The 14,214-nt window shown below is 41.3% G+C and overlaps 1 protein-coding gene across 1 annotated transcript in view; it reads right to left on the bottom strand.

Annotated features, from left to right (window-relative positions):
* Nucleotides 1-578: 578 nt before the first annotated feature.
* The window catches only part of LOC139369720 (V-set and transmembrane domain-containing protein 2-like protein), a 63,420-nt gene continuing 49,784 nt past the window's right edge, over nt 579-14,214 (bottom strand). Inside the window, exons 2-4 of the mRNA XM_071108979.1 lie at nt 9,092-9,258; nt 1,052-1,096; nt 579-893 (exon numbers count right to left, since the gene is read on the bottom strand). Of these exons, the coding sequence (XP_070965080.1) occupies nt 579-893; nt 1,052-1,096; nt 9,092-9,258 (527 nt within the window). The remainder of the gene's footprint in view (nt 894-1,051; nt 1,097-9,091; nt 9,259-14,214) is intronic.

The following is a 14,214-nucleotide window of genomic DNA, read 5'->3' as shown; positions in this document are numbered from 1 at the left end:
GAATCCAATTGTGCATCGCCCTACGGGACTCCCAATCACAGCCATTTGTGATACAGCCTAGAATCGAACCAGGGTCTGTAGTTACATCTCTATCACTGAGAAGCAGTGCCTTAGACTGCTGCGCCACTCAAGAGCCCTGGGGTATATATTGCTTTGTCCTTTCCATTAATTTCAGATCAGTGCTTATTAAGGAAAGGAGACAAAGGAAGGAAGATACTTCATACTATTGAGATACAGGCCTTCCCCGCATCCTTTCCACCCAACGACCTCATCTTCACCCATCACAACTCCAGAGTCAGAAATCATGGACAAAGCATTTAACAAAGGCAATGAGAAATAACATTACATTTAAGAACCAAGACAACACGATCATGCCCTCTAGTGGTCTGTGACAACCCGAATTCAAACAAACATAAACAAATCTCAGATTAACAAACAACCAAACAAATCGATTCATAAATTTAACATAAATTAAGCAGTTTTTGTCCAGGCCTCTGCTGGTGTAAAAATAATCATCCTTCTTAAGATAATCGGGAACATGCACTCCTGTTATTCCTATCTGGACACAGAACCAGACTCTAGAGCACACAGCTCTCAGTGCAGTCCGTGGTGCTGTCATCGGCCGATCGCCTCTTCAGTTCCCGGTCCTCTGTTTGGTGGGGGTGCACCTGGCTCCCCTGTCCCTTGTGTCGGGGCTCCTGGGGCTGGGTGTCTGCTGACCCGTGACCCAGCCATTTCTCTGCTTCCACCTGGAGGTAGGCCCGGACGCGGTGGTGCTGCGCAACGCTGCCGCTGAAGTCGATGACACGGCACTCGTATGTGCCCTCGTCTGACTGCTTGACGCTGGAGAGGCGGAGCTTGTGGGAGATGTTGCTCCCAGCCACTTTCACCACCTGTGGCAGGAGATCATGTATTTGTGAGTCACATAAATATGAATCATATTCCTGGGTTTCAACAGAAATAATTAGGTTCATAATGAGTTAATCATGTTTAGTTAAGAGTCCATTTAGTTTACAGTGCAGTACTGAAGACTGTACATGTGTCTCCTCACACTTATTTTGGTGGCATCCTTAGACATCTCCTCCATTGGCACCACCTATAAGGAATTTGTTAAAATAAGTCAGGCATATGGCTGAAATAACATTCGCAAGAGACATACATTATCAATTGAGATATAATCAAATATGACTTCACATGTTTTTCTATGATTGTGTTTTGCTTTTAGTGTATTGATGTGAATATTGATGTGTATATTGATGTTTATTGATGTGCAGAGAGTATATTGACAAATCTGTCGTTCTGCCCCTGAACAAGGCAGTTAACCCACTGTTCCTAGGCCGTCATTGAAAATAAGAATGTGTTCTTAACTGACTTTCCTAGTTAAATAAAGGTAAAAAAAACTAAACAAATTGATGTGTTTGATGTACATACAGGTCTCAACTGTGAAAGAGACCTTGGTCTCAGCATGACTCCCTGTTAAACTGTTAAAATAAATGTAAATAAATATATTATATATATATATATACATACACACACACACACACACACACACACACACACACACACATACATACATACATACATACATACATACATATATATATATATATATATATATATATATATATATATATATAGTATATTGTATATATACATATATATACCGTATATGTCGACATACTTTTAAATATGATACACGCCAGATAATCAACAAATGAAAATGTGTTAGACTCCACCACTTGAACCAGTGGAATGTGATACTGCGTACATATATTTGCTTTCGCACATCTGCAATTCAAAACCTTTAGCACTGTGCTCAGATAAACTAGTTTCTATCCACACTGGGTAGTCTAATATATGTTTTGCTGTTGTTATGTCTGCTAGCTATTTTGTGGTGTCAATTGAACAGGCTATCTGGGAAAGTTGGGGAGGGGAAGGTATTCTTTTTTTTAATAATATTTTATTTGTCTATTTAAAAAAAAACTCCAGATACAAACGTATACATACAAACAACAACTTACAGACGCACACAAACAATGGGTACATCTAATTTCCCCAGACCTGCATGCTCACACCCCCATCCCTAGCGCCTGCATTGTTGTTTGCCACTTGGCCTTACACTGTACCCATTCGTCTATCTCGGACGCCAATGCTAATTTCAATATTTCAATAATAAATCATTTCATTTTTCCATTGTGTTAATGATGGCGGATTGATTGATTTCCAAGTTTTAATGTACGTTTTTTCAAGATCAGTGGGTACGTCTTGAAATATGCAGACAGACAGATTCAAATAAGTTTACATTGTAACAGTTCTGACAGCCAACTTTCTTGCTCCGCCCATAACTTTTGGTCTTCATAGCATTCCCAGAAAGCATGGATTATTTAATCATAATTGGTTTTACACTTAAAACGTGACTCTGTTGTTGTGGCTGTAGAATATGTGAATTTTGTCACTTGTACAATAAATTCTAAACATTTGTTTATACTAGATTAAGAGTACTTTTTTCGTTAACTGTAATTTCAGTAGTTATACTCCAAATTCCCCCCCCATCTTGTGCCAACATCAGTTATTTTTAAGTCTTGGTTCCAATAGTTTATATTTTCTTCTAAGAGATTGTCTGTTGGATATGCTCTCTACAAGGTTTTGTACAGTATATATTCCGTATCATATGAACATCCTTTTTTGACTCAAATAAGATTCCCTCAAGATTGTTTTGGTGTCCAAAGGATTTCAAATCGACATTTTGTGATATGTAACCTTTAAGTTGCGTGCATTAGAAACTATATACATTGGTCAGTCCAAAGTGTATTTTTATTCTGTCATGGAGCTAAATAGATTTCCTGTTACCAAGTCATTTATGGTTTCTATGCCTTTAGTTTTCCATTTGGACCAATTTATTCTGAAAACCTATCCAAGGATTGTTCCATAAGGTTGTATCTTTAGGGAGTGATGTTGGTTCTTGTAGAATATGTTTAATTTTCTTCCATATTATTATAGTGTTCTTAACTATGAAGTTGTTAATGTTCTTAGGGACATAGGTATGCATTATGCATCGAACAGAGATTAGGAAAATCTATTCCTTCCTTAGTGCCAATTATAGTGTCTAGCATCACAGCAGGGGGTTTGAGTTTCCATAAGTTATAGTAGTCAACCTCCACCCACAGTGCTAGTAAAATGCTAATCAGCAATTATCTATTATTTCCAATGCCAAGGGCTGTGGGTAATGTATTTCCTCTGCGTGCTGTATTATAGATTATAGAATGTGGATTCAGTCGATTCAGTTCTGTCAACAGTAATGAACATGATCTCTTTGAATGGTAATAGTGTGTTAACAAAGTCCATGTGGGCTTAATGAATGCTTTTTTTTATACATTTTTTAAATGTATTTTATTTAACATTTATTTTATCAGGGAGTCATACTGAGACCAAGGTTTCCTTTACCGATGAGCCATGATAAATTACTTAACAAATACACATAACAAAATATAAATACAAAATACATGCAAAAAATGCAAGAAAAACACAGTCATAGAAACCAAACACATTCACCAGTAATAAGGTCCTCAATCAGCTTTCTGAATTTCCTTAGAGGCAGCAGCACATTCAAAAAAAAGTGTTCCAATAATAAGATGCAAGAAGATTGACCTAACTCAATAGAGGTCAAAGGGATTTCCAGAATTAGCCATCCCTGAGACAGGATGTGGTAACTCGTATGTCTAAAGTTTAGTAAATGATGTTAGGTACAGTGGGACTTTTTGTAAAATAACTTTAGGAATGAAAACCTAGCAATGTATCAACCGATATGACATCAAAGAGGACCAACCAACTTGCTGGTAGAGAATACAGTGAAGAGTCCTAAAAATGTCACCCGTAATAAAGCGGAATGTGCCCTGATAAACTGCATCCTGTGGCGTTAATGACGTGGCTGCTGTGTTCATATAGATGATGTCGCCATAGTGTAGGACCGATAGGAACATCGACGGAATAATCTGCTTTGTACTATTGAGCGAGAGGCTTATTCTCAACTTCTTCACCAACTCATCAACATGCTTTTTAAAAGACAGCTTTTCATCTACCCAGATGCCCAGATATTTGTAAGCACAGTGTCACATATACACCCTCTCTGGGCTCTAGGTAATCAGGCTGCTGATTATCCCGCACCATCGTCTTGCTCACCTGCACCTCATGTTACTCACCTGGACTCCATAACCTACTTGATTATCTTCCCTATACAGTGGGGCAAAAAAGTATTTAGTCAGCCACCAATTGTGCAAGTTCTCCCACTTAACGATGAGAGAGGCCTGTAATTTTCATCATAGGTACACTTCAACTATGACAGACAAAATGAGAAAAAAAATCCAGAAAATCACATTGTAGGATTTTTAATGAATTTATTTGCAAATTATGGTGGAAAATAAGTATTTGGTCAATAACAAAAGTTTCTCAATACTTTGTTATATACCCTTTGTTGGCAATGACAGAGGTCAAACGTTTTCTGTAAGTCTTCACAAGGTTTTCACACACTGTTGCTGGTATTTTGGCCCATTCCTCCATGCAGATCTCCTCTAGAGCAGTGATGTTTTGGGGCTGTTGCTGGGCAACACAGACTTTCAACAAGATCTGGAGACTGGCTAGGCCACTCCAGGACCTTGAAATGCTTCTTACGAAGCCACTCCTTCGTTGCCCGGGCGGTGTGTTTGGGATCATTGTCATGCTGAAAGAACCAGCGACGTTTCATCTTCAATGCCCTTGCTGATGGAAGGAGGTTTTCACTCAAAATCTCACGATACATGGCCCCATTCATTCTTTCCTTTACACGGATCAGTCGTCCTGGTCCCTTTGCAGAAAAACAGCCCCAAAGCATGATGTTTCCACCTCCATGCTTCACAGTAGGTATGGTGTTCTTTGGATGCAACTCAGCATTCTTTGTCCTCCAAACACGACGAGATGAGTTTTTACCCAAAAGTTCTATTTTGGTTTCATCTGACCATATGACATTCTCCCAATCTTCTTCTGGATCATCCAAATGCTCTCTAGCAAACTTCAGACGGGCCTGGACATGTACTGGCTTAAGCAGGGGGACACGTCTGGCACTGAGATTATCAGTGGTCTTGTATGTCTTCCATTTCCTAATAATTGCTCCCACAGTTGATTTCTTCAAACCAAGCTGCTTACCTATTGCAGATTCAGTCTTCCCAGCCTGGTGCAGGTCTACAATTTTGTTTCTGGTGTCCTTTGACAGCTCTTTGGTCTTGGTCATAGTGGAGTTTGGAGTGTGACTGTTTGAGGTTGTGGACAGGTGTCTTTTATACTGATAACAACTTCAAACAGGTGCTATTAATACAGGTAACGAGTGGAGGACAGAGGAGCCTCTTAAAGAAGAAGTTACAGGTCTGTGAGAGCCAGAAATCTTGCTTGTTTGTAGGTGACCAAATACTTATTTTCCACCATAATTTGCAAATAAATTCATTAAAAATCCTACAATGTGATTTTCTGGATTTCTTTTTCTCATTTTGTCTGTCATAGTTGAAGTGTACCTATGATGAAAATGACATGCCTCTCTCATCTTTTTAAGTGGGAGAACTTGCACAATTGGTGGATGACTAAATACTTTTTTTGCCCCACTGTATCTGTCACTCCCCTTGGTTCTTTCCTCAGGTGCTATTGACTCTGTTTTCATGTCGGTGCGTTTGAGGTTTGTGTTTACTTTATTTATTAAAACACTCACTCTCTGAACTTGCTTCCCGACTCTCAGCACACTTGTTACAGAATAACACCTCACCAAAGGGAAGCAACAGGCAGTGTTGATTAATTTTAAAAATTGTGTCAGAGTAATAATGAACGGTCCAGGAACTGCTACAGGCTCTCATCCCTCAACCAGATCGCCAGGCTTCCCTGCCTCAGCCGGCTCATTGGGCTTTCATGCCTCCGCCATATTGCCAGGCTCCCCTGGTTCCACCAGCTCGTCAGGTTCTCATGCCTCAGCCGGATCGCCAGGCTCCCCTGCCTCAACCGATCGGTCAGGTTCCCGCGGCCCAGCTGACTCGACAGGTTTCCATGCCTCACCTGGCGTGACAGGTTCTCGCGCATCAGTAAGGGTGACCAGTCCGCTCCTGATCCCCGGGTTCGTCCCCTTTGACGGCGTCCTGCAGCTGGAGCCGTGCGTCAGTGAGGGGCTACTGTCATGTATACTCCCTCTCCGGCCTCTAGGTCCTCAGGCTGCGGATTATCCCACACACCTGTCACCATCGTCCCGCGCACTTGCACCCCATGACACTCACCTCATGACACTCACCTCATTTTATTTATTAAAACACTCACTCCCTGAACTTGCTTCCCGACTCTCAGTGCACTCGTTACACACAGACGCAATCAATATGGACATCATCCAAAGTACGTATGCTTAAATCGTCAGACTTATTTTTACACACTCTAGAGAACAACATAGACTTAGTTTTACCTGCATTCAGTACTAATTTCAGGTCAATAAAGTTATTCTGTAATACAATGAAGGTGGACTGTAGTTCAGATAGAGCCTGGTCATCCGTGGGGGAAATAGTACACAAGACAGCATCATCGGCATATTACAATTTTGTACATAAGTCGATATTGTTAATGCAAAAAATACAGGACCCAGAATCGAACCCTGCAGGACACCTTTTGTAATGTGAGGAAACCTGATTTAACACCACAAGATATACAGTGAATTCGGAAAGTATTCAGACCCCTTGCCCTTTTTCCACATTTTCTTACCTTACAGCCTTATTTTAAAATGGATTAAATGTTCCTCGTCAATCTACACACAATTCCCCAAAATGACAAAGCGAAAACAGGTTTTTAGAAATGTTACATTTTATTTACATAAGTATTCAGACACTTTGCTGTTTCCATTGATCATCCTTTAGATGTTTTTACAACTTGATTGGAGTCCACTTGTGGTAAATTCAATTGATTGGACATGATTTGGAAAGGCAGACACCTGTCTATATAAGGTCCCACAGTTTGACAGTGCATGTTAGAGCAAAAACCAAGCCATGTGGTCGAAGGAATTTTCTTTAGAACTCCGAGAGGATTGTGTTGAGGCACAGATCTGGGGAAGGGTACCAAAAATGTTCTGCAGCATTAAAGGTCCCCAAGAACACTGTGGCCTCCATCATTCTTAAATGGAAGAAGTTTGTTACCACCAAGACTCTTCCTAGAGCTGGCCGACCAGCCAAACTGAGCAATCGGGGGAGAAGGGCCTTCGTCAGGGAGATGACCAAGAACCCAATGGTCCAGAGTTCCTCTGTGGAGAGGGGAGAACCTTCTAGAAGTACAACCATCTCTGCAGCACTCCATCCATCAGGCCTTTACGGTAGAGTGGTCAGACGGAAGCCATTCCTCAATAAAAAGGCACATGACAGCCCTCTTGGAGTTTTCCAAAAGGCTGCTAAAGAACTCTGACCATGAGAAACAAGATTCTCTGGTCTGATGAAACCAAGATTGAACGCTTTGGCTCGAATGCCAAGTGTCACATCTGGAGGAAACCTGGCACCATCCCTACAGTGAAGCATGGTGGGATGTTTTTCAGCGGCAGGGACTAGGAGACTAGTCAGGATTGAAGGAAAAATAAAGGGAGCAATGTACAGAGAGATCCTTGATGAAAACCTGCTCCAGAGCGCTCAGGACCTCAGACTGGGGCATATGTTCACCTTCCAACAGGACAATGACCCTAAGCACACAGCCAAGACTAAGCAGGAGTGGCTTCGGGACAATGAATGTACTTGATTGGCCCAGCCAGAACCCGGAGTTGAACCTGATCGAACATTTCTGAAGAGACCTGAAAATAGTTGTGCAGCGACGCTCCCCACTCAACTTGACAGAGCTTGAGAGGATCTGCAGAGAAGAATGGGAGAAGCTTCCCAAATACTGGTCTGCCAAGTTTGTTGCGTTATACCCAAGATTACTCAAGGCTGTAATCACTGGGCCAGAACTCCAACTTGAACCTGATCGAACATTTCTGAAGAGACCTGAAAATAGCTGTGCAGTGACACTCCCCATCCAACCTGACAGAGCTTGAGAGGATCTGCAGAGAAGAATTGGAGAAACTTCCCAAATACAGGTGTGCTAAGTTTGTAGCGTTATACCCAAGAATGCTCAAGGCTGTAATCGCTACCAAAGGTGCTTCAACAAAGTCCTGTGTAAAGGGTCTGAAAATGTACAGTATGTAAATAATGATTTTTCAGTTCATTTTTTGAAAATAAATTTGCAAAAATGTTTTTGCTGTTTTTGTCTTGTCATTATGGGGTACTGTGTGTAGATTGGTGAGGGGGAAAAAACTATTTTAGCAATTCTTGAATAAGGCTGTAACGCACCAAATTTGTTTAATTCAAGGGGTCTAAATATTTTCAGAATGTACTGTACATTGAGTTTTATATCTATAGTATTTTTTAACTAGTTACATGCAGTCTGGTCTAGGCCAATTTGAGGAAAGCCTCTGAATTAGCAGTGAGAGATCAACAGTATCGAAATCCATTGACATGTCAATGAAGAGGGCAGCACAATGTTGCTTTTTATTCATACAGTTAACAACATCATTTATAACTGTGGATGTAGCAGAGATAGTTCTATGACCTGGTCTAAAACCCGACTGCTGTACATTTAGAATACATTTTAAAAGGTAATAAATATTTTAGCTGAGAATTCATCAAATATTGATGATAATGATAATCAGATACAGGGCTACTCTTTTATGAAACAAGAAAATAACTCAAGTAAATATTGTATTGACACTAGGAGGTTGGGAAAATGTTATACACACACCGACACATGTATCTCAAGTAGTGATTCGGGGCTCCATTTGTAACCTTTCAATAGACAAACCAGGGTTGACAGTTACTAATATTTAGTGAGTGGAACTACATTGTTTAATTGTGCTCACCAAGTCCTGAGCTAACACAACCACTGCTACTCTATGTCAAACAGAATCACAGAACAGTAACTCGGATCGTTGACTCACGTGTCACTCAAACACCCAACGGCCAAAAACAATCTCCCCTTAAAAGGCAAGTCCCGCCCTCCGACCGTAACATTCCTCTCAGCGGCTCACCTGATTGGAGGTCCAGGCGGGTTTCTCTGGCCAGTCTCTGTGGTTCTTCATGTACCACCACTGGATCTCCAGGGAATAGGAGGGCCCCGCCCCCCGGAATGAACAGGCCATCTCCACATCCTGACCGCTATGCGTTGTGGTGTCATGAGGGACCTCCGTGAAGAGAGCTTAATGGAGAAAGAGTGAAGAGACTGAGCATGTATGCACCCGAAAAGTGACCAGAAAAAGTGACCAACCAGGAGTGGCACTGGAAATAAAAGTGATACATTTGTGACTTTAAATCACGAAAGGGTCAAAAAAAAGTCCCTGTCAGTGAAACTTTAGCAAAATAATTGCTAAAGAACAGTAACACTAAAAAATAGTGTTTCTTATTGGACATCTTCAGCTAGTCCCTCCCTGTTTCAGTCGGTTGTTTTCCATTTGGCACCTAATGAATACCACCCAGCTTTGCTGTGGGCTTTTTTGTTTTCGTGATCCTTCAGAGGGCTAAAGTAGCCTGGGACATCTCTCAAACAAAGACATCACTCCCTCATATCCCCTATCTATCCCCACACATCCAGCTATTAGACCATCGCTAAATCCTGTTAACTGCTCCCTTAAAACACATAGCTAATTCATGGACTAATCATCCTTTATAACTTCACCACCACAAAGGCTTCCTCCACCAAGTGCTTTAGTCTTATAGACAAGTCTTTGAATGATAAGGTAGCCACTGGTATTCTCTTTAAGCGATGTGTTGTTGTTTAACATGCACCATCTGCTATGAGGATAAAACTTCAGCAAGGATGAAGATAGTTAAGTTGAAGGGTTAAGTTTGGGGATTTTGGAAGGGATGTTCTTGTATACTGTAGGGAGATGTGAGTAGGAGAGATGTTTTGTGTGTCTTAGTAAATTCTTAAATACATTACAGATGTATCAGACAAATGCAATTTGACTGGCTCATCTAATTGCATTTTGAGTCATGCTTTTTAAGGATGTTGTCCTTTAGGTAATGAGAAGCATGCGTACACAATGTATCATAATAAATAACTACTTCAATAGATATGAATAGTACGATTGTGAAAATGTGTGTCTTATCTAAGTGATTTACCCCTGAAAAGATGTACCCCTATGGAAAATAATTAAAAGGGTTGTAGGCATTTCTGCGTCCATTACATTTCGCAATTCTTCCTGACTGCCTATTGTTTTCCCATCTCTCCTGCAGCGACCCCTTATGTATAGAACATAAAGAAACATTAAGGAAACACTACACCTGTCATAGATCAGCCTTTGTGTTGTGTTGTGATTAAATATTGTCCCAACATCCTTGCACGACAAATGCTTAGAGAACACAATACACATTATGACCGTATCATGCCTCTATTAAATCAAGGTATATTCCAGGGGTCTCCAAATCCCATTCATGGTGTGCAGGCATTTGCTTCAGCCTAGCATGAACACCCCTGTTTCAAATAATCAACTAATCGTGATCTTGAATCTGGACCATGCTAAGTTAAATCAGGTGTGGTAGTGCTGGGCTGGAACGAAAGCCTGCATCCCCAGTAGCTTTTCAGGACAATGACAACTGGTTCATTACATTCACATCAATCATTTTGATCTATCTTCATTTGATCTATCATCACACTAATGATGGTGGTTAATAATGTGTGGTGAAACTAGATGTATGTTCAGTACATTCAGTTCCTGCTCTACACAGCGTAGCAGCCTGAGGTCATGTGTGATTGTACACTCATCACACCCCATTGAGTCTCACATTTTTTACTAAAAAGATATCTCGCTCTTGCTCACTCTCTCTCCATATTGATTTTATATGACTATGTACTTACAGTGGTGAGTTATTTTGGGAGTAAGTGCATTGTCCTGAACAAGTGGGTTACTCCTATTTGTTTATTTTATATTCTTGCACAAATATTGTTTCTCAATAAACAGATCATGCAGAGTAGTTCCAAGACAATTCAAATTTGCACAGGATACAAAATATAGCTAAAAGTATGCATAAAAGATGGAGTGAAAACCTCATGGTTAAAATGTATTAGAAATGATTATACATCTGTCCATTTACCAAGGGATATTCAACTATTACCTCTTCTTGGTGAGGGCAAATGGTAAATATGTTAAAAGGTACATAAACACTGCTGTACTTCAGCATCCAAATGCTTTAACCTTGAGAGGAAAGGCTGTGTTCTGAATTCCCTGCGTCTAGAAAAATAAAATAGGCAAGTTTGAGGACACATCATCACTATACGGGGTCCTTCTCATAAACACCTGAGTGGTATACCACGAAGCAAGCTACATCTACTCAGGGCGGACTACAGCAAAATGCTGCTAAATGAGCGGAAAAGTGAGAATTTGAGCAGGATGGAGGACTAGAAGAAAAATAATGACCACGATGACTAACGCAAAATTAAGATGAGCAAAAAAAGATGCCGGAAAATCGGAAGTAGATCTCCAAAAAGGAAACCTACATCTTCGGTTTATACACCTCCTGCTTTTCATGAATAATAAAATAAAACTGAGCTTGAGTACCTTCTACTTCTGATAGTAGCAGTGGAGGAGGAGCTATAGGGGGACAGGCTCACTGTAATGGCTGGATTGGAATAAATGTAATATGTAATATCAAACTAATCAATCACATGAAAACTACTTATGACTCCGTTCCATTTATTCCATTCTAGCCATTACAATGAGCCTGTCCTCCTATAGCGCCTCCCAACAGCCTCCTCTGGATGGTAGTGATCATAGAGTGAGTGAGATGGAGATTGGGAAAGCTGTAGAGAGTAAGGGTGAGTCGAAGAGCGGAGAAATAGCGGAGGGTCTGGAAGGTGCAGCTGCTGCTGTGCCTGAGAATGGTGGGAAGGAAGAAAGTTGGGAAATGAAAACTTGCGACCTGGAGTACGGTTCAAAGGAAAAGTTGACCATGAAAAGGGGACCCGTACGAGGTATTGTGGTGGGTAGAGAGTAGGCTAGGGGAGGTGCTGTCTGTCAAAGTAGTGTATTTATTATGATAGGATACATCTATCTTCCAGAGAGACCGAGTATTTCACTAGACTGGGGGCACGAGAGGTAACATGCTTTAGTCTATGAAATAAAGCTCCTCTGGAATCTACGTAATCCCCAAAAGTAATTATTTACCATGAGAGGGCCATAAACAATAACTAGCAGTGCTGCATATTCCAAGAAAGGTTCAAATCTCACCTTTCAGGTACAAATTGGGGTGTAGTCACTTTTGAGGACACAAGCTCAAGTACACAGTACAAATATGATTCAAATATGAAAATACAAAATATTTTATATGATGCATTTCCTATTCAACAAAATGGTATGAATAAGGCTTGAAATTGCTTATATTCTTTATAAATATAGTATAGTATAATCTAATGATACAACTAATGATAAGATTTCACCTTCCTTATAATTGTAAAATACATATGTGTATGTTTAGTGTAACAGAACATTTGCATATTTTCTAAATGGTCTCTCTTGATCAAAATGCCTGCCCCCAATCGCTGTGAATCGCACAGGGCTTTATCTTGGCTTCCTGAACTCGTTAGGCACTCACCTTTTTTGTTTAAAATGTACAAATTATTTTAGATGAATGGTTATAAATGTGCTACAGTGGTGAAACCACTCTCTCCTGCTGCACTACAATATATGGATTGCAGGCATATGCTTTGTCAGTGTCTGTGATGTAGGGTTTAGACAGGAGTTGATGGACTGTCAGAAGAGCCAATGAAATGCTAAGAGTGACATTCCAGCGTCAAGTGGTTTCAGATTTCACATCCTATGTCACACAGAAAATATACAACTTTGTCCTCGGGGTGGCAGGGTAGCCTAGTGGTTAGAGTGTTGGACTAGTAACCAGAAGGATGCAAGTTCAAATCCCCGTGCTGACAAGGTACAAATCTGTAATTCTGCCCCTGAACAGGCAGTTCCTAGGCCGTCATTGAAAATAAGAATGTGTTCTTAACTGACTTGCCTAGTTAAATAAAGGTAAAAATAAAGACCAGGGCTATAGCTCAATGTAAGCCATTTCGATCTATGGTGTCCACAGCTTGATTTATAAAAGGTCCAAATGTAGGCACTCAAATCATCATAAAAGCATAATCTATTCTATACCTGACTGTAATTGATAGCACACAACAAACCATCTAACATGTGATTTCGCATTAGAGACCAAATAGTCTTATAGGTCTATGTAAATCCATGTGCATTTAACATGCAACTCACATAGACCTAAACATAGTAAACCATAGGCCGGTAATTAATAGACTATGAGGCTGGAACATAATGCCCTATAACAGTAATAATCCCAATAGGCTTGGCAACATCTTACTGGCTCAGCGACCAGGAGATAATAGGCTAGGCTCAGCGACCAGTAGATAGTAGGCTAGGCTCAGCGACCAGGAGATAGTAGGCTAGGCTCAGCGACCAGGAGATAGTAGGCTAGGCTCAGCGACCAGGAGATAGTAGGCTAGGCTCAGGGACTAGGAGACAATAGGCTAGGCTAGGCTCAGGGACCAGGAGACAATAGGCTAGGCTAGGCTCAGGGACCAGAAGACAGTAGGCTAGTTTCAGGGACCAGGAGATGGTAGGCTATGCTTGGCTCAGGAGATAGTAGGCCAGGCTCAGGGACCAGGAGATAATAGGCTAGGCTCGGGGACCAGGAGGTAGTAGGTTAGGCTAGGCTCAGGGACCAGGAGGTAGTAGTTTAGGCTAGGCTCAGGGACTAGGATATAATAGGCTAGGCTCAGGGACCAGGAGGTAGTAGGCTAGGCTAGGCTCAGGGACCTGGAGATAGTAGGCTAGGCTCAGGGACCAGGAGGTAGTAGGCTAGGCTAGGCTCAGGGACCTGGAGATAGTAGCCTAGGCTCAGGGACCTGGAGATAGTAGGCTAGGCTCAGGGACCTGGAGATAATAGGCTAGGCTCAGGGACCAGGAGATAGTAGGCTAGGCTCAGGGACCAGGAGGTAGTAGGCTAGGCTCAGGGACCAGGAGATAGTAGGCTAGGCTCAGGGACCAGGAGGTAGTAGGTTAGGCTAGGCTCAGGGACCAGGAGATAGTGACAAGGCGGCCACAAATGTAACCATTTAACACTAGGAGAGCAGAGAGCGTCATATTGACTC

Source organism: Oncorhynchus clarkii, chromosome 17 (assembly GCF_045791955.1).
Source record: "Oncorhynchus clarkii lewisi isolate Uvic-CL-2024 chromosome 17, UVic_Ocla_1.0, whole genome shotgun sequence".
NCBI lineage: Eukaryota > Metazoa > Chordata > Actinopteri > Salmoniformes > Salmonidae > Oncorhynchus > Oncorhynchus clarkii.
The sequence above is the reverse complement of the archived record's forward strand: the minus strand, read 5'-3'. Positions and strand labels throughout refer to the sequence as shown.